At 39.6% G+C, this 19717-nt stretch overlaps 1 protein-coding gene across 1 annotated transcript; it reads left to right on the top strand.

The window, feature by feature from the left end:
* Positions 1-70: 70 nt before the first annotated feature.
* On the top strand, positions 71-19462 carry LOC308669573 (cystine/glutamate transporter-like; the record flags this gene model as incomplete). The annotated part of the gene is made up of 12 exons (XM_081330341.1): positions 71-266; positions 6161-6287; positions 7182-7297; positions 7389-7514; positions 7964-8063; positions 8159-8203; positions 10965-11088; positions 11837-11940; positions 14554-14650; positions 16234-16383; positions 18054-18228; positions 19398-19462. 12 exons carry the CDS (start codon positions 71-73, stop codon positions 19460-19462), a joined length of 1425 nt encoding a protein of 474 aa, XP_081186467.1.
* Positions 19463-19717: the final 255 nt, after the last annotated feature.

The raw sequence follows: 19717 nt of genomic DNA, 5'->3' as shown, positions 1-19717 counted from the left end.
CAAGACATTCACCAGCATCAACATCTTTGACATTCGCTTATTCTTCTACTGACCCAGAATCACACTAGCCATGGGGAAATCTAAGAAGAAAGAAGAGGCTGTCTTTCTGAGGAAAAAGATCACACTCCTGAGGGCCTTTTCACTTCTCATTGGGAGCATGGTGGGGAGTGGCATATTCATCTCTCCCAAGGGGGTCCTGAAAAACTCCGGCAATGTGGGCCTCTCCTTGATTGTTTGGTTTGCCTGTGGAATTCTCTCTATGTTTGGTGCGTGGTGAGTTTCTTTTGTCTTCAGCTTTCAAGAGATCAGAAGTTCTGTTGGTCCAATGTTACTGACTCTTATTGAATTGGTAGTTGCTATAGTCATACCTAGCTACCTATGTTGGTGGTTCTATGTGCTAGCAGAGAGCCTGTCAAATGTTAATTTCCCCCAAAAGAGAGGGCAGCAAATAATAATGATAATGATAATGATAATGATAATGATAATGATAATAATAATAATAATAATAATAATAATAATAATAATAATAATAATAATAATTGCTTTTTTGTCCCGAGCCAGACTGCCATACTAAGGTGGATGGGATGAGCGGGGATGAAACTATTACAATGACTCAGGAACTGACAAAACAAGAATAATACTGTGTGTCTAAGCATATTTATGCAACAGCATCCCTTCTCAAACAACACTACAACTCCTGGCAGACTTTGCTGGTTATTTACACCCACTGAGCCGAGAGGGAAGACGGAGGTGGGTGGGGTTACCACTGTTGCCATAGCTGTATGGGTGATGTATAGGATCAGGGGCAGTTCTACAACGGGCCATGAGTCGGGGGGCGCTTGGGGCTGATGCGCTGCTGAGGGCTGGTCTAAGAGAGTGGTTCAAGGGCAGGAGGGGACCGCAGGGATCATCTTTCACCACCACATCTACCTCAGCACCTCGGGAGCAACCACAGCATCTTCTAGAGACCCTCCTTCCCCTCCCCATTTTCTTTACTTCCTCTGGGCTGGGGTTCTTGGTTGGTCGCTCTCCTCATGCAAGGTCCAGCCATGTCTGGGCTGCTGGGAGGTTGTTCAGGATTGGCCCAGGGGAGAAGGGCGGCGGGAAGGGGCCTTCTCCCCAGGAGGCCATCCAGAGAGACCGAGGACAGGCTGATTAAAAAATAGGAGTTGCTAACCTGCTTTCCAGCTCTGGCGTGTTTCTCTTCTGCTGCAGGAAACGGAGTTTATGGGACTAAAAAAAGTTCAGTCAGACCTTCCAACTTCTTGTGAGATCTTTTTTTTCCCCCGCAAGAAGTTGGAAGGTCTGACTGAACTTTTTTTAGTTCCACAAATTCTATTGAAAAGAGGTGCTGGAACACCATTCCGTGCATTCTATGACAAAAAAGCTATTATTATTATTATTATTATTATTATTATTATTATTATTATTATTATTATTATTATTATTATTATTATTATTAATCATTCGCACAGTCAGCCAGATGTTCAGATTGGATTTGGCATTTTTGTCTACCTATCAAGTCCTTACCAAGGACCTGGGATAGGCAGATGTGGATGTTTGATGGTATTACAGATATCATTGCAGGATGGAAGCAGTTCCTAGTAAGGCCGCCTTTTGCAATTGACTAATGGCGAATTTGTCAATGCCAATGGTGTTCAAGTGGTGCTCCAGTTGTTTTGAAATTGCACCCAAGGCACCTATTACTATTTGCCACATTATTATTATTATTATTATTATTATTATTATTATTATTATTATTATTATTATTACTATTACTATTATTATTATTATTATTATTATTATTATTATTATTATTATTATTATTATTATTATTATTATTATTATTATTATTATTATTATTATTATTATTCACAACAATGTGAAACTTCAGTTGCCAGTTCTTTACCTGGTATTTGCCTTCATATGCATCAAGTTCTTCCTGAGAACTTAAGATGTCATAATGTCCTGGCATAGTTTACTGTATGTGTAGATGCAAGCAGTGGGGTCTTTTGCAATTGACAGATGGAAATATTGTCAATGTGCAGATTTTCTAAGTGCCATTCAAGATTTTTTTTAGTATGACACCTTGTGTGCCCACAACCACTGGGACTACCACAGCCTATTTATGCCATAATCTTTCAATTTCAATGTTCAGTTATTTTCTGATCTTCTCCAATTCTTTGTCTTCTATTCTACTATCCCTAGTATTGCCACATCAGTTATCCACACCTGCAGTTATATCTGGTGTATTATGGGCCAAGACTTTATCAGACTTTATTTATGTGTACTTGGAAATCTCACAATGTTTTAATCTGCTCGTTATGGTTTGTCACATAGCCAGCTGTTAGGTTGGATACAATATTCACATTTCAAGCCCTTCTCAAGAAGCTGGGATAGGCATGTTTGTTTGATGGTGTTAAAGTTACTGTTGCGGGATGTGAGCTGTTCCAAGTAAAACTGCCTTTTGCAATTGACTGATGGTGATTTTTGTCAATGCCTACTGTGTTCAAATGGTACTTCGGATGTTTTGGGATTGCCCCCAAGGAGCCTATCACTATTGGTATTATCTTTGCTTTCTTTTGCCACAGTTATTCTACTTCTATTGATAAAATAGGTCTATTGGTGTCAGGTCTTTGTATTTTGTGATTTTTTTCAGTTCTACTCTGCTGTCTGCTGTCCACTATCCTGTCCACTATCCAGACTTTAATTATTATTATTACTATTAAATACACTATTATGTTACACTCTATTACAAAATTTAATAGTAATTAAAACAACTAAAAATAAAATGAAACTTGACAGCCTGGATTCAAAACGACCGTTAAAACTAAGACAACAGCCTATCTCCCCAAAACAGTAACCTTAATAACTATATTATTTCACTGGAATCTTGTTGCTTTGTTCAAACCTGTTCAGATAATTTATTTATTTCTTTTTAAACTGTGGTGCTCAGAACTGGGCACAGTAATTTGATTAACCTAACAATTGCAGAATCAGAAAAGACTTGTTATCTTAACTGCCTGGTTTCAAAAATTCAGAGCTGCCTTCTCAGAAAATTAAGACACAACTAATCTTTATTAGTCAGCTATTGCCAAATAAGACAACTGAAGAATATGATTACAGAAGCACTTTTATATTTTCAAACTACCCTACTCTATTCCAATGCTGCTCTCCGGTCAATCCAATCTGATTTTCTTTCTCTTATCCCAGGAGGCTGTAAGGGCTGTCTCCCCTTTTTGTATTCTAAGTAGACAAGACTTTGTGTTTGTCTGGGCACTTTGCATTTCCAAACCCCATCCATTAGTTTCTTTGGAGTGAAACAGATGCATTCTAAAATTGTCTGCCAGTTTTGCAGTCACATTACACTGCTGATTCATACTCATTCGGACATTTCTCACAAGTATTATTGCAAAGACATTTTTTTCACTCTATATCTTGTCATTTTATTTCTGCAATGTCGCGTGGTTGAACGGAGAGACGGACACTTGAGCTGGGTAGTATTTCTTTATTGAGTCAGAAATGAAGCTGGAGCAAAGGGGTTACCTGGCGTCTCTTTATACCTGCCCAGGTGAATGGTGACCAATAGATTTAAACCTGGGCTTCCCGCCAGTGCAGGTGGCCAATGGATTTAAACCCTGGCTTCCCGCCAGAGCTGACCATGCCCTGGGGCTGTCAACGACTCTCCCTATTCAGGCTTTCCCGCCAAAGCGGATATAGCCTGGAGCTATCCAGCCCCCTGCTGTGCTGACATTTCCGTGTATGCTTTAAAGGCATACACTACAATTTCTGTTTCCTAAGTAAAAATCTTTGTTTCTCTTACATCAGTCCATTATTTTAGGCTAATTTTACTAAGCTTTCAAGGCTGCTGTGTTATATATTAAAGCCTTTTCTTGTATGTATTCCCTCTATCTCCTCATCCAAGTCACAAATAAAAGTAGTGAAGAGTACAGGACCCAGGACTGAACCATGTGGCAAATGACTCCTTTCTACCTCTACATCCTGCCCTTTCCAATTGCCCTGTGAAATACTCTCTGCTTAGAGAGGGCTGAGCCAAAATAAGAGTTAATTAATGCCTCTTTTTTTTTGTTATCCACTGACATTTTGCCATTTTCACTGAGCTGATTAATGCAGTACTGATTTCATTGCTTCCTTTTATTTTGAATATAGATAGCTATTTTCCCTTCACCAATCCGATGCTTAGCCTTTCTGACACCATTCCTTCAATTCTAGTTTATCTCCATGTATTGTCCTGGTGATCTATCCATATTCCTCTTTCCATCTTCTATAAATGCCCTTTTCAGTTTTCAGATTTTTGGTAGGCATTTTATATACCTACATGGGCTTTTACTTACTACGTACTTATTTGTATTGTATTACTTTACTTATTATTTTAACTGAGATGGTCTTTGCCGCATTCCCCATTACCCTAGATTTCTGAGCTGGGGAAAAAAAATCACCCTTACAATTGTTTCTATACCTTTTGATCAAGCTGTATAATTGCTATATTCTAATCATGAGATTCACCCCACTGGTCTGTAATGTAGTTGTAATGTAACTGCTCTGGACGATCAAAAACAGCAAGATTTTCTCTTAATACTCCATCAAGTATTGAATTAAGATGGGTAGATACCAAAGAGATGCTACTGAAAACAAGCAGAAGAAATCAGTATGTTCAAGGAGGTTCCAAGATTTGCAGAAGTAAAAAAAAAGTTTGTGGGAAGAACAAGTCACCATCTCTTTTTTTGTCAGGCTCTAATATGTCCAACATTATCAGGATGAAAAATGTGTATGTGTATGGGGGTGGGGGAGGCTGAGAGTTGAGGAGGTTGAATGAGAAGATTAATAGGCTTCTGGAACCCTCAGTTGAATGCCATTTTTAAAATATGGATTCTTCCTACAGAAAGCCTGGCACCATTTTGAAAAGAAACATGGTCTATTTCAATTCAGTGGGAGTCTAGCATTTAGCCAGCTTCTCTAAATGTCATCTCTGTGTTTCATTTCTGATGAGTTTCCATGGCATGAACATAGGGCTAGAAGCTTAGTTGGGAATGAGTAGGCTTGAATATAAGAATCAATTTTGCTCACACAAATCTAAGTTGAATTCAAAAACCTCCAGCTCATTGTTTTGCCTAATGCTGTTTGATCTTGATTGACATTATTAAACAGAGAACTTTTTGCAGGATCCAATCTGGACCGATCACTAGGACTAGAGGTTTAGGCTTCTAAGCTTTCAGATTCGTGCTGGAGACTATCCTCAGGGAACTTCTCTCTACCAGAATGTACACATGACACATCCCAATAGTAGAGAGACGTTCCCTGAGGATCCCACAAGTCTGAAAGCTTGGAAGACTAAACCTTTGGTCCTAATGACTGACTCCACATTGGATCCTGCAACATTATCCTGGGACTTGTATATTTCCCTTCATTTGTGAGATAACTTTTTCATCACTTGATGTGAAGCTACTGGGAACTTATATATGTGGCTCTTCCAATGCTTCATGGAGAAAATCTATGAGGTTACTGGGAATTGAAAATGACTTCATGGCACATAATCAATCAATCATGATAATTTCATGACAATGAAATGTCTGCAAGTGAGCAACCAGGCTCAGAGAGCACCAAGAACTCCAGATAGCTTTTCCTTCCCACTAAAAAAAATTTTTTTTGGCCCCGGCCTATATATGACATGGTTCTATGGAACTGATACCATCACTTCATTCATTTTAGCTTTCATTCCCACCTAATTGGCTATGGAGTGTACCCATCCCTTGCAGGGGAAGGAAAATGTAACTACTACAGACTGGGAATTGTGATCCTTCTTTAGTAAAATAATGTGCTCCCCCAGAGCTGCATGTGGCATAGAGTTTAAGCCAGTAGAGTTCAAGGATACAGGGATGTCCTTTCTTTCTCTGAAATTCTTCTCTATATCTGCTAGGACCACAGAATTTATTTAACCATGAAATGATTGTTTTGAATGTATTCTGTCTGTTTCTTCATAGGAGTTTAGGCCAGAGTACATAATATACAGGGGACTCCTATAATTTAGGCTAGGAAAGGCCCAATTTTCTCTTTTCCTGGGACAGCATTTTAGAATGTCCAAACCTTTCCAATATAGTCTTCATCAGGATTCATTAACATTATAATTAAATAATTCCAGGTGCTTTGAGTTACGCAGAACTGGGCACGCGAATCACAAAGTCTGGAGGCCATTACATTTATATCTTGGAAACTCTAGGTCCTCTGCCTGGATTCCTGTTCCTATGGGCCGAATACTTTGCTATAAGGTAAACTTTTCCATTACAACATTCAGCAAACATGATAATGAAGAAGAAATGCTCTGAACTATTGATTTATCAAGTATAACTAATATGGAAATGGAATAACAAATGGAATAACCTGCAGATTTGGATACAGAAATAAAAGATGGTCCAGGCCAGGGGTAGGCAACCTTGGCTCTTTTATGACTCGTGGACTTCAACTCCCAGAATTCCTGAGCCAGTTGAAGTCCAAGAGTCATAAAAGAGCCAAGGTTGCTTACCCCTGGCCCAGGCAAATTATCATACAGTGTTATATTTATAAGGCAATACATACCTTTTATAATTAGCAAAAGGATATAATGTTCTGCCTTTATTTTGTCCTGATTCAGCTGTCCCAATTGGGTAAAAACTGGGCATGGGCATTCACAAAGGATAGTCACATGGCATGACCATGTGATTAAAGACTTGGGGCTTCAAATGTACAGTTGCATTTACCATCTTGTCTTTTGTTACCCACCCAACCCCCTCCATCGACATCCCTAATACCAGGTGCAGAAAATTTGTATTATGCTCTAAACAATTATTAACATTAAAATGATTAACTCAGATATGATTTCTGGACAGCCAATATCAAATACAAAAAAAAATATTTGATGAGTATATGCTTGGTTTTGAAATTATTTGGTGGATAGTATACAATTATATCTGACTGCTTCAAAAATGTTTGAAAGTGAATAATTGAGAGAAACTGAATTTTGAAGATTCATTCCCAATTGTTGTTGCTGGTATTTCTTCCACCTTCTCTTCTTCCTTATCATCATCATCATAATCATAATCATCATCACCATCAACTGCATTAGAACATTGCACCATGCTATGTAACATCTACAAGTCTCCTCAAAGAATATAATTTTTCTCTAGACCAGCCAACAGTGCCGTTGTCGCTTTAGCATTTGGACGCTACATATTGGAACCATTTTTTGCGCCTTGTCCGGCTCCACTCCTGGCTGTGAAGCTTGTTGCTCTCCTGGGTTACTGTAAGTCCCAAAGGAAATCTTGACCATTTTGTTTCTCTAGCAGTGGTGAGTCATGCTGATCTTGTGTGCTTTCTCTTTCTTGCTACTCTAGACATTGTCCTGGTCTTAAATTCTTGCAGTGTCAGCTGGAGTGCCCAGCTTCAGACCATCTTATCCATCGTCAAGTTGGCAGCACTCTCTCTCATTATTGTCCCAGGCATGATGCTTTTAGCTCAAGGTATTTTACATTGTTGTTCTTGCCTATTAATCAACACAATGATAAAAACATAAGGAATACTTCAGAGGATTGAGTGCTTTGAATGCTATGTATAAAATTTGAGAGAAATGAAGAAGAGGAAGGGTATTTTTAGAAACAGACTAGAAAGTTCTCCATAAGAAAGCCAATTTTACAGTTTATAATATGACTTACTCAACAAATGATGTTTAAAACATGGCTTATTGTAATATGTTAACCCAACCCAGGCAGGCGGAGCGTCTTCTTATCTCTTGCAACACAATCCTTTTAGACAAGATAGTTGCTCTGAATCTGGGCCCATCTTTCTTATACAAAGTATACACTATACCACCAGGTTACATGTATATATACACAATAAAACCTGAACTTTGGTACTAATCAGAATATCTGTTTCTGCTGTGCCTTTATTGTAATTTTACTGTTTTCTTTAGGCCGTACAGGAAATTTCCAGGATGCCTTCAATACCGAAGCACTCGTTTTGGACAAACTACCTTTAGCTTTTTATGCAGGGATGTTTGCCTACTCTGGATGGTATGCATTCTTAATATATATTTCTGAAACCCTCCCGTGATTTCTCACAGTCACTGAAACAGTCCTTTCTGTCTCTTGCTCCTCCCTTCATGCAGGTTCCAAACTAGTTTTGTACGAGAAGAACTAGTGAAGCCAGAACGGTGAGTTGGAAAGATGAAACTGACTAGACCAGTCTTTCCCCATCTGGCCCTCTCCAGATGACTGAACTCCTTTGTTTGTGGGAAATGCTGGAGTTGCATCTGGAAGACACCAGGTTGGTGGAGAAGACTGGGCTAGAGTAACAGGCATAGCACGATACATTTTTGTGGTATAGTACTTCAAAAAGAAAATGATTAGGAGGCAGAAATGATGGAACAGTGCCCAAACTAAACCATAATATTTTAATTTTTCAGTCAAGTATCGTAGCTCATGCTTTTGCCCTTACTATCTAGAAAACTGACAAGCCAAATTAGCTCCCTATTGTGTAGATAAAGAACAAAATGCTCATTTTTCCTTCTAGCTTTATAAAGGCAAGGATCACTGGCATCATTTTTTTTACAAGAAGAATTTTACAAAAACTTTAACAAACTGGTTTAAGGATATTTCAGGGGGATGAAGAAGTTCTTCCTATGTCTTTTTGAGTCCATCCTAAGATTTTAAACTATTTATTTATTTAAAACATTTATATAGCCATCTATCTTATAACCAACTCTGGGCAACTTCCAGTCAAATGTTAAAACTGCACAAAAGCCATATTAAAACTCTAAAAACTAAAGCCATTAAAAACAAGAACCTGGAGTCAAGTCAGATTCTGAAGTTCAGTCACCTCAACTTATCCCAGTGCTTGGAGGAAAAGCCAGATCATCAAAGCTTTATGGAAAGCAAAGGAGAGTAGAACGTAAGGGGGGAAAGTGTGTTCCATATAGGGCATGCACTGCCATGGAAAAGGCACAGTGCCTGAACGTACTGTGAATGCCATCAAATGGCAATATTTAGGAACAGAATAGAACAGAACAGGAACAGAACAGAATAGAATAGAAGAGTTGGAAGGGACCTTGGTGGTCTTCTAGTCCAAGCCCCTGCTCAGGCAGGAAACCCTATAACAGTGATGGCAAACCTTTTAGAGACCGAGTGCTCAAACTGCAACCCAAAACCCACTTATCTATCATCAGGTATCGGGTGGGCGTGGCCCATTGGGTGGGCATGGCTGTGGTGGTAACGGCAGACTGGGTGGGACTAAAAAGTTCAATCAGTTCCAACTTTGCGAGACCTTTTGTTCCCCGCGAGAAGTTGAAACTGATTGACTGATTGAACCTTTTTTTTTTTTGCACACGGCAGCAGAGGCCTAAAGTGAAAAGGTTTTATAAAACCCAGCTGAAGGCCTAGGACTGGGGCGAGGGTGCACATGCCCACAGAGAGGGCTCTACGTGCCACCTGTGGCACGCGTGCCATAGGTTCGCCACCACGGCCCTATAACATTTCAGACAAATGGTTGTCTAATCTCTTCTTAAAAACTTTCAGTGTTGGAGCATTCACAACTTCTGGAGGCAGGTTGTTCCATTGATTAATTGTTCTATCAGGAAATTTCTTCTTAGTTCTAGGTTGCTTCTCTCCTTGAAGGGACTAAAAGTGTGCCTGCCCTATTTGACTTGGTTGGATGGGTAGATGTCCTTAGGGAAAAGCAGTCATGTAGATAACTCAGCTCTGTCTCATAATAGACAAATCATCGTTTCAAACAGACATGCAATATTCTGTGGTAAAAACTGATTTTCTAAGAGTCCTTTACAAATTATGTGTGTCCATTCAGAGATAAACTCTATTAAGCTGAAAGGGAAGACTTCCTTCTTTGTGCATGCATATAGAATTGCAGAGGCAGTCTGGGTTCCTGTATGAAAAATAATAAAAAGAAGTGAGTAATAAATAATAAAAAGAAATTTTATTTAGTAATGAGTAATTGAAGCATTTTGCAGAGCACTCCGCACTGTGGATATGATACAAATGCCTGAATGAGTTCTAGGAGCCAGAAAAGGATTCTGCACATGTAAGGCAAAACAATAAACAATGGATGGAAACTAATCAAGGAGAGAAGCAACCTGGAATTAAGGAGAAACTTCCTAACAGTGAGAACAATCAACCAGTGGAACAGCTTGCCTTCACTGGAGATTTTTAAGAAGAGACTGGACAGCCACCTATTTGAAATGGTATAGAATTGGAATAAAGACCTCCAGGGTCCCTTCAAGCTCTATTTTGATTGGTGTGCAATACATGTAGAACATTTCTTCTGGCTATGGGAACTGCTAGGGGTGGAACTGAATGAAGCAGCTTTGCCAAGGTGCTTTGCCCTAACTTTTGCTCAAGCAAAGCTCTATAAAACTTTGCTGTACTACAACTGTAGCATCTCTGTGAGGAGGAGAATAGATAAATCACTGAGAGAACAATATTAAATATAGATCTTTACTCTCAAAACATGTAAAAAGGTTCAGCCTCCTTCATGTCATGCTTGCTTTCTGGACAAGCCAAATACACTTGAGCTCTGTGTAAAAGTAACTAATTTAATTCTCATCCAAGTATTATCTTTGGCTCCCTCTGGAGGCTTGGTGTTATATTTAAAACACTGATTTCTGCAACCTCTTAAGTTTAGCCAAGGCATAGACGTGAAGAGAGATAAGAAATTGTTCCAACAATGTTTTTGAATTATAAAATTGGGTAATCTTGTGAAGTATGAAAGGGAGTTAACAGCAGTGAATGACAGCAGTGATATATATTAAAAAAAAAATAAAAAAATAATGAGTTTTCATTAACAATAATTTATAAATTAATAAAACTGTACTCCCAAGGTCAAGGATAGTTGAATTAAATCTTAACTGAGATGGGGCTACGGATGTACTCATACATATCTGTATTTCCTTTTCCTTTTTGTAGAAATATCCCTCTGGCTGTGATTGTGTCTGTGATCACAGTGATCGTGGGGTATATGCTCACCAATGTTTCCTATTACACAGTACTGACAGCAGCAGATGTCCTTGTCTCCCAGGCAGTGGCTGTGGTGAGTTGAAAGTCAAGACTGTTTTTACAATCAGATTAAACTAACACACACACACACTCACTGCACCCCTTTGGACACAGGCATTCCAAAGGGTTCAATTTGCAATTGATGAAAGGGAGGTTTGGCAATTAAGTGGCAATTAAGCACAGTTTCACAGAATAAGGCTCCCAAGAGTTTGTTTTGTCTCTGTAAAGCTTCGGAATAGCAAAAGAGCATGAATATTCACACAGGGGTAATGGCTCAGATGGAGAGCACTGTTATCTCTTCTTAAAAAAATAATAATCTCAAGTTCTGTTCTTAATTTTCTGTTCTATATTATTATTATTATTTTGTAGAACTGAAAGTTCTGAGATGGGATTTGGCATGGAGCCTGAGGAATTCTGCAAGCTGAAGTCCACAATCTTAAGGTTGCCAGATTTGAACAACTGCGGAGAGATACCGTAGATAAAAACAGAGTCAGAGATAACGAGATAGATCAATGCACGCGTGCATACATACAAACACATAAGATTTCGAGATTAGAGTATTTCCAAAGCTTTCTTAAAGACTGATGAAGCAAGCAGTAATAATATTAGAGATGTAAGGAACAAGCAGGTGTAAAACTAGAAATGAAAATACTGTTCAGCTGATGCCCTAACAGCTCTCTGAAGGCCTCCTGGTGATTTTGTTTGCAGCTGAGTTGATTCCTGCAGTGTTTCACTTATATGAATTATAACCATGCCTTTTTCTCTTCTCCCCCCCCCATCAGAGTTTTGCACGGAAAGCTTTCCAGAGCCTTATCTCTGTGATTCCAATCTTAGTTTCCCTGTCTTGTTTTGGAACCATGAACGGGGGAATTTTTACATTTTCAAGGTTAGTAGCTGGCTAATTTCTAATGTTTACCTTTATATCTCATGACACTATGACACATTTCATAGTGATGTTATTACAGCTTGTGACAGACACTGATTAGGACCCAAAAGTCACAGAGGCAGGATAGGGACTGGTAAACAGGGCAGCACATTTGATACTGATACGATTTCTCCCAACTCAAGGAGGAGGCCAAATTCAACTCAGACTCTAAGCATGTGAAACTGAGTAACAAAATACAGCAAGGACACTTGTTTGTTTCAGAGGCAAATTGGAAGGAAATTATCTAGAACACAGAAATGATGAACTATAAGGAATTTTGTATCCCTACATTTCCTTCTTGGGCCTTTGCTGTTAGCGGTTTCCCCTCCCAAATTAACTTCCAGGCCCTCATTTTCACTACACAGATGTGGAAGTCAGTTGTGGAGACAAAAGAGATGTGGGAATTTCAGGGGGAAAAGACAAGAGGAGGAGGAATGAACTCCTTGTCTCCTTCAGATGACCCATTCTAAGTTTTGAAGTAAAGGAGGAGAAAATTGTGTTTTTCTTACAGATACTCCATTAAGCTGACTTTGTAATAATGCCGCTTGGGGTGTGTGTGAAAGCCCTAATAAGCAGGCATATACATAGAATGAAGGCTACTGCTAAGCTTGTAAGCCGCCCTGAGTCTTCGGAGAATTTAATTTAATTTAATTTAATTTAATAATATTTCTATACCGCCCTTCTCCCAAAGGACTCAGGGCGGTGAACAGGGCAAGAATAAAAATACAGAATTACAAAAGTTAAAAAATGATTAAATACATGCCCACTAAAAACAATTAATACATAATAAAACCCCAATAAAATGACAACAAAAACCCCACCAATCCCCCATCAGGCCAGGCCGGCTTGTTCGAAGAAGTATGTTTTTAGATCGCGGCGAAAGGAGCGGAGATCGGGCGCCGTCCGGAGCTCAACCGGTAGCTGATTCCATAGCTCCGGTGTGCCCACAGAGAAGGATCTCCCCCTGGGGGCCACCAATCGACATTCTCTGACCGGTGGCACCCTGAGGAGGCCCTCTCTGTGGGAACGCACAGGGCGGAGGGAAGTTGATGCCGGCAGCAGGTGTTTCCTAAGGTACTCCGGACCCCTGCCATGTAGGGCTTTGAACACCATTACTAGTACCTTGAATCTCACCCGGAAGACAACTGGTAACCAATGCAGCTCACGGAGCAGAGGTGTAACATGGGAGTATCGGGAGACTCCCAACACAACTCTCGCGGCTGCATTCTGTACCAGTTGGAGCCTCCGGGTGGTCCTCAAGGGCAGCCCCATGTAGAGAGCGTTGCAGTAGTCTAGACGAGAGGTCACGAGCGCGTGAGTGACCGTGCATAAATCATCCCGGCTTAGATAGGGCCGCAACTGGCGCACCAGGCGAACCTGGGCGAAATCCCCCCTAGTCACAGCTCCTATGTGATCTTCCAAGGTGAGCTGTGAATCTAGGAGGGCGGGATATAAATGGAATTAAAATAAATAAAATAAAAATAAATTTTCAGATGTTGAACATTATGCTGAGCCTCAGCTTACTTAACATGGACTGTTAAATAAATCATTGTGGGGTCAAGTTAATATAAATATAAACTTAGACTTGCAAACAGCAGTGGCTGGGCTGACACAGCTGATAAGCCAAAATCAACTTACATTTCAGAAGGAGGGGCAGATTTTTCCTGTTGTTTTGATTGTGCATATAACACCCTGAATGATGGCCTTTTTGGTCCCCTCTAAAATTACCAAATGTCTTGGAAAATAATAGCCATTTAGATAAAAGAGGAATCGGTCATTCTATAAATAGTTAATTAAATCAATACCAATAAAATAAAGCATTTTCTCCCGAGACTCCTGTGTAACACCTCTTCTCCGCGAGCTGCATTGGCTTCCAGTTGCCCTCCATGTGAGATTCAAGGTGCTGGTGATGACCTATAAAGCCCTAAATGGCATGGGTCCGGATTATCTCAGGGAGCACCTGCTGCCAGCATCAACTTCCCATCATCCTGTGCGCTCCCACAGGGAGGGCCTCCTCAGGGTCCCACCGGTCAGGGAATGCCGGCGGGTGATCCCCAGGGGGAGGGCGTTCTCTGTGGGCGCACCTGCCCTATGGAATCAATTGCCGGTGGAACTCCGGATCGCCCCCGACCTTCGTTCGTTTCGCTGGGACCTAAAAACCTGGCTTTTTGAGTTAGCTGGCCTGGACTGAGGGGTTTTAAGGTTTTTAAATTCTAATTTTAAATTTTGGGGCTATTGATTTAATTTTATTTTAATTTTTATATTGTATTGTTTTAATTTTGCCCTGTAAACCGCCCTGAGTCCTTCGGGAAAAGGGCAGTATATAAATTAAATTAAATAAATAAATAAATAAATAATATTTTGAAACAAGAGAAATGAGAGGTTGAGGTGCTCTGCTGACTGTTTTTGCATTTAGATTTTTTAAAAAATATTGTTGCCTGATATCATTTAGAGCTATCGTTTGAAGGATGGCATAAAATTATCTCTATGAAATGTATTTCCAATCTACCAGGCTTCTACTAGTGAAGTTTCCTACATTCTTGAGTTCTTTTACAGCTAATTTTCTACTTCTAGGACATTGTTTGTGGCATCCAGGGAGGGGCAATGGCCCACCCTCTTCTCTATGATCCACATCCAACGCCATACCCCACTCCCAGCCGTCATACTAATGGTATGCTTCTTTGTGTATAGTGTCAGATTCATTCCTTACTTCAGTGGCTCTGGGGTGGCAAGCCTGTGACAATCATCTTTAGCTGACAATAATGCAAACAGCCTGTGTTATTGATACCCTGACCACAATAATACCAATAGTTGTTAAAGTGTGTTGTTTTGCTTTTAAAATCATCATGATTGCCTATATGGATTATTGCTTATAATTTTGTGCCCTCAAGTCAGTGTTGACTCTTAGCAACTACATACTGTAGATAGGTCTTCTCCACCAATGGCCCTTCAGCATTTCTAAAGTTCTGTAAATAAATAAAACCATCACTGTTGTCATCCTCTTCTCTTTTATTCTACCTTTCCCAATACTATTATTATTTAAGTGTCTTAAACAAAACAAAACAAAAAATAGGTTAAATTGCCCAGATTGTGTAGTGAATGGTGGCATGTCTGCATATGTATCTTCATGCATATATATGTGGTTTACAAAAAGGGTTTTCAATTACTATGCTAGTCTTCTAGTTGTACCTGATGGCACTTATATGTGTTGGACTACAACTCCCATTCACCAGTCAGTTGCATGTCCTTGTGGAGTATAAAAAGCAGTGAATAGCAGTGAAAAGCCATTGCTAACGGGATTTTATGGCCTTAATTCAAGACATCCAGATGGCACCTGATTTTGCAAGATTTATCTATGTGTTCTGTCTCTGAGTGAATTTTCTATAATGCTTTTTTGTGTGTGTGTAATGCCAGGTGTTACTCCTAAATGAAACAATCCATTTGCTAGATTTTTACGTTCTAAGACTGGTGGAACCAATTAATATGCTGGTGTATTGATCATATGTTAAAATTCAAATGATCTAAAACTCATTAATTGCTTGACAGCCCACATTGGCAATAGATTTTCTATTGATGATTTATAAAATATTTCACTGGATTTGTTCTTATTTAGTTTAAAATATTGTGCTTTGAAATTTCTTTCTGTTTTGGAATTTGACCTGTGAGCGATTGTCATTTCAAAATTAAAACACATGTCTTAAATTTAAACTCCTTTCACAAAGCAGCAACCATCTTGCATTCTTGAAGCTGTTGGCAATACAAGTGCAAACCCTATAAATGATTTTGAAAGAAACAACAACATACTTTTCATGCTTTGTCTAAAGCAGGGATGTCAAACTCAATTTCATTGAGGGCCGCATCAGCATTGTGGTTGCCCTCAGGGGGCCGGGTGGGTATGGCCTGGGTGGGCGTGGCCTACTGGGTGGGCGTGGCTAGAGTGCATATGGCCTACTGGGTGGGCGTGGCAAAGGGTGCCTATGGGGGCCTGGGCAGGAGTGGGACAGATCTGAGGATCTCTGGCAGGAGGAGGGTCTCTGGGCCAGGGCTAAGGCAGTGGGGGCCGTTCCCTCACTGTTTCCAGGATGGCTTCGCGGGCCACATGAAACCACTTCGCGGGCCAGATCTGGCCCCTGGGCCTTGTGTTTGACATGTCTGGTCTAAAGCAAATGAGCCAAGTTAGCTTTGGGTTTCTGCCTTCTTCCCATGAAAACTCTGATGGTTTAGTTTACTATCTTTTCATTTTATTTCTTCAAGTTTCCTTTGGTCACAGCCATGATTTGTGTAGGAGACCTTTACCACCTGTTGAACTTCTTCAGCTTTTCCCGGTGGCTCTTCATAGGATTATCCACCCTTGGGCTTATAGTTCATCGCTGCCGCCATCCTGATATATTAAGTCCATTCAAGGTATGCTTTGATAGTTTGAAGTCTCTTAGGAACATAATGTTTGACCTTTTTTCATTAGCTCTGTAGAGGTGAATCAGGAGTTCTTTAGTCTAATTCCTCTCAAATATATTCAGTAAAGTGGAATTGTTATTATATATGCCACCTAATTCCTAGCTGCTTTGGGCAATTTACAAATTATTTGAAAAACAGGATAATAAAAATAAGGAAGAAAGAAGGATAGAGATGGCAGAATTACAAACTGGGTATAAACAAAACAAGAATTATTATCAACCAATTGGCAAGTTAATCTGAAGCCAATATACAAATGGTGCTGGATAAGAGCGAGGGATACCCTGGTTCAAACTTCTGCTTAGCCATGAAACTGGCAAAGAGATCAATAATAACTTACCTATCTTAATGGAATATAAGTCCTGGGTCTTTGATAGAAGGGTGACACATAAATGTTATTTATGAGCACTAACACAACTAGGGTGTTTACTCTGCCTTCAAGAAGTCCTGAAGTTACTTTGTTCCACCTTCCTTTTTTAGTAATTCAGAAATTCAAAGTTTTCCTATACCAAAATCTTTGCAACTCTCAAAAGCACACAAAAGTGGTGAAATGTTCTTCTTACAAACATTTTAAAAAACTAATAAAAAATTGGAGTGACACTTCTGCAACTTGCATATTACTTGTACAGATCTAGGGAAAAAGAGATATGATTATGACAGATATAAAATTGCTACTCCCTTATAACTGGTTGAGAAAACAACCTTAATCCTCTTAAAAGGCCACAAAACCCCTGTCTTGATTCACGGCTGTGCTTCTGAGAATGCGATGGTCTTCCCCATTAATCAGACAAATACCTTTGGGAGGAGGGTGAATGGTATGCATGTCATTATCTAGACTTGACTATATGTTTCAGTCACATCCATACAGCTCTCTTAGCAGAAGGGAATGGCCACTGTCTTTTTTTCTGGTTGGGTTTTGGATTTCATAACTTCTGATTAAAAATGTAATAAAAAGCACATGTTTTTGTGAAGCAGCATACGTTTTCATAAACTGCAGCTCATAACATCTTATGCCTTTTAATAGAATTTAATTTAATTTAATGTAATTTAATATAATTTGTCTGTTGGAAAAGGTGCTACCCAGTCCCTGATTTTTCCAAGGCAATTTGACTAACTTGTCACCTGCAGAGTCCTACTGCCCTCATTCTTGCAGTGGATTGTCCTTAGCTTCTTCCCTCCCCTTTGAACTTTACCACCAGGGAGATCCTACTAGAAATTTACACTCTCGCTGGAATCTCTCTCAGGTTCACAGAAGCTATTGAGCTCTGCCACCGTGTCAAGACGATAATTCCCTAGAAGGATCTGTCAACCCTCAGAGATACTCCAGACAAAAAATATGTAGAGTACTAACACTACCTTCATTACAAGGCTACAGTAACTGAATCTTGCAAGTTTGAAAATACACGTATCTCCCTCTCACCTTTACAGTTCAAGAAACTGGGCAGGTTTTATTTGACCAATGCCTAGTCTACTGCTGCTGCTGTTTCTCAAGGACATTCTCACAGATCATTACTGCTTCCATCTATGATGGAGATTTAAATTAAAATATGACAAAGACCTCCTATGAAACATTTTTACCTGATAACATACCTTTCTCTCTCTCTCCCCCCCCCTCTCTCCAGGTTCCTCTTTTCATTCCTGTTTCCTTTACTGTCATCTGCCTTTTCACAGTCGGAATGTCTTTCTACTCAGACCCAGTTAATATCAGCATTGGATGTGGCATCGTTTTAAGTGGTCTTCCAGTTTACTTTTTGCTCATCAAACAATCAATGCCAAATTGTTGCCGTAAAACTTTCCGTGAGTGGATCGTTTTAGATTATGACGTCCTTAAAATCATAGCCTATGATACTGTAAGCTGAAGCAGGAGAAACATCTCCCATGTTGCTCAGCTTCCACTTCTGATATCTCTAGGAAGCTTGACAAAATGGGTCAGGATGCTGGAGAAAGGGGCATGTCTGTCATCTTCTACTAGGAGGTTTTTGCATGCATTTGCCTCACCTGTAGTATCTCAGACATGTCAAACCCGCGACGTCGTGTGATGTCACGCAACATATCGGGACAGTTTTGCCATTGCCGGCAATGGGGTGGGTGCAGCTTCCATGTGATGCGTACAGCCTGCGGGCTGGCAGTTTGACACCCCTGCTGTATTTGATACATAATAAAGGGATCATTATATAGCTTAAGCCAATAAGCAAGCATAAAATAGTCTATCCTACATGATTAACTTTGGCTAGAACTTTTTTGGCTAATCCGTGTATGCAATAATACACATTTTACATTATAATTATATTATTTATATTACAAAAATAAAGTAATTACATTATTTAAGGATCAGCCCAGTCCAAGAACTACCTTCAGGTCTGGCAACTCAGTTGCAATTCCCAGCCAACATGGCTACTATATTTCTGAACATTTTGAAACTTGAAGTCTTGAGATCTGGAGATGTCAAGGTTGGGACACAAAGAGTATCCAGACAAACATATTCTTCGACTTATCTGGTTCCTAAATTATGTTATTGGGCTTCTTATTGTCCAAATAGAACTTCCTCAAACATTCTGCCCACGGTTTCACTTTTATTTATTTAATTAAACTTATAGTTGCCCACTCGAAAATTCTTTTGAAAGAATTGAGGTTCCAGACAAAAAAATATATTTTTTTTAGCTTGAATTCAAACTTGAACATACATATATGAGCCTTAACTAGAGAAATGTTACAGCTTGGAGTCTGACTTTATATCATAGCTGATTATCAATAAAGGCATGTGATCATCTATCCCCCCCCCCCCCAGATGATAAAGTTCTAGGAAACCAGTAGAGCAGTTACCACTGTTCAATCAGCATAGGGGGCTGTTCTTCTCTTTTAAGTTTTATTTAAATTTATATTTCCTTTCTGAATTTTTAGACTGCTTCAGCCAACCAAGTTAAAGTACCACCATATTCATATTCTTCACTCTTTTCTTCCTGCAGGCTTTCTTACACTGAAGCTTCAGATCCTCTTGAAGGTGGTACAGCAGGAGATCAGGACATACTGACCAGTCCTTACTTTGCAATGTTGACTTTGGGGAGACTTCTGTACAAGCCTGTATTTCCTATCATACCTAGAGTAGCTTTGCATGGCTGTTTCCAGTTTGGAGTTCCAACACCATATGGGATGTTCACCAGAGATCAAAGGCACGAAGAAGCTTGCCCTGATTTTTGCTTACTATTTGATTGTTTTAAAAATGTAATCTATGCTGCTCTTGGTCTTATCCTCATCTGCAATGCAGATGCACTTAGGTGCAACCAAT

Source organism: Vipera berus (genome assembly GCF_964194415.1).
Source record: "Vipera berus genome assembly, chromosome: 6".
In the NCBI taxonomy this organism is placed as follows: domain Eukaryota; kingdom Metazoa; phylum Chordata; class Lepidosauria; order Squamata; family Viperidae; genus Vipera; species Vipera berus.
Note: the sequence above shows the minus strand (reverse complement) of the source record. Positions and strands in the feature narration are given on the sequence as shown.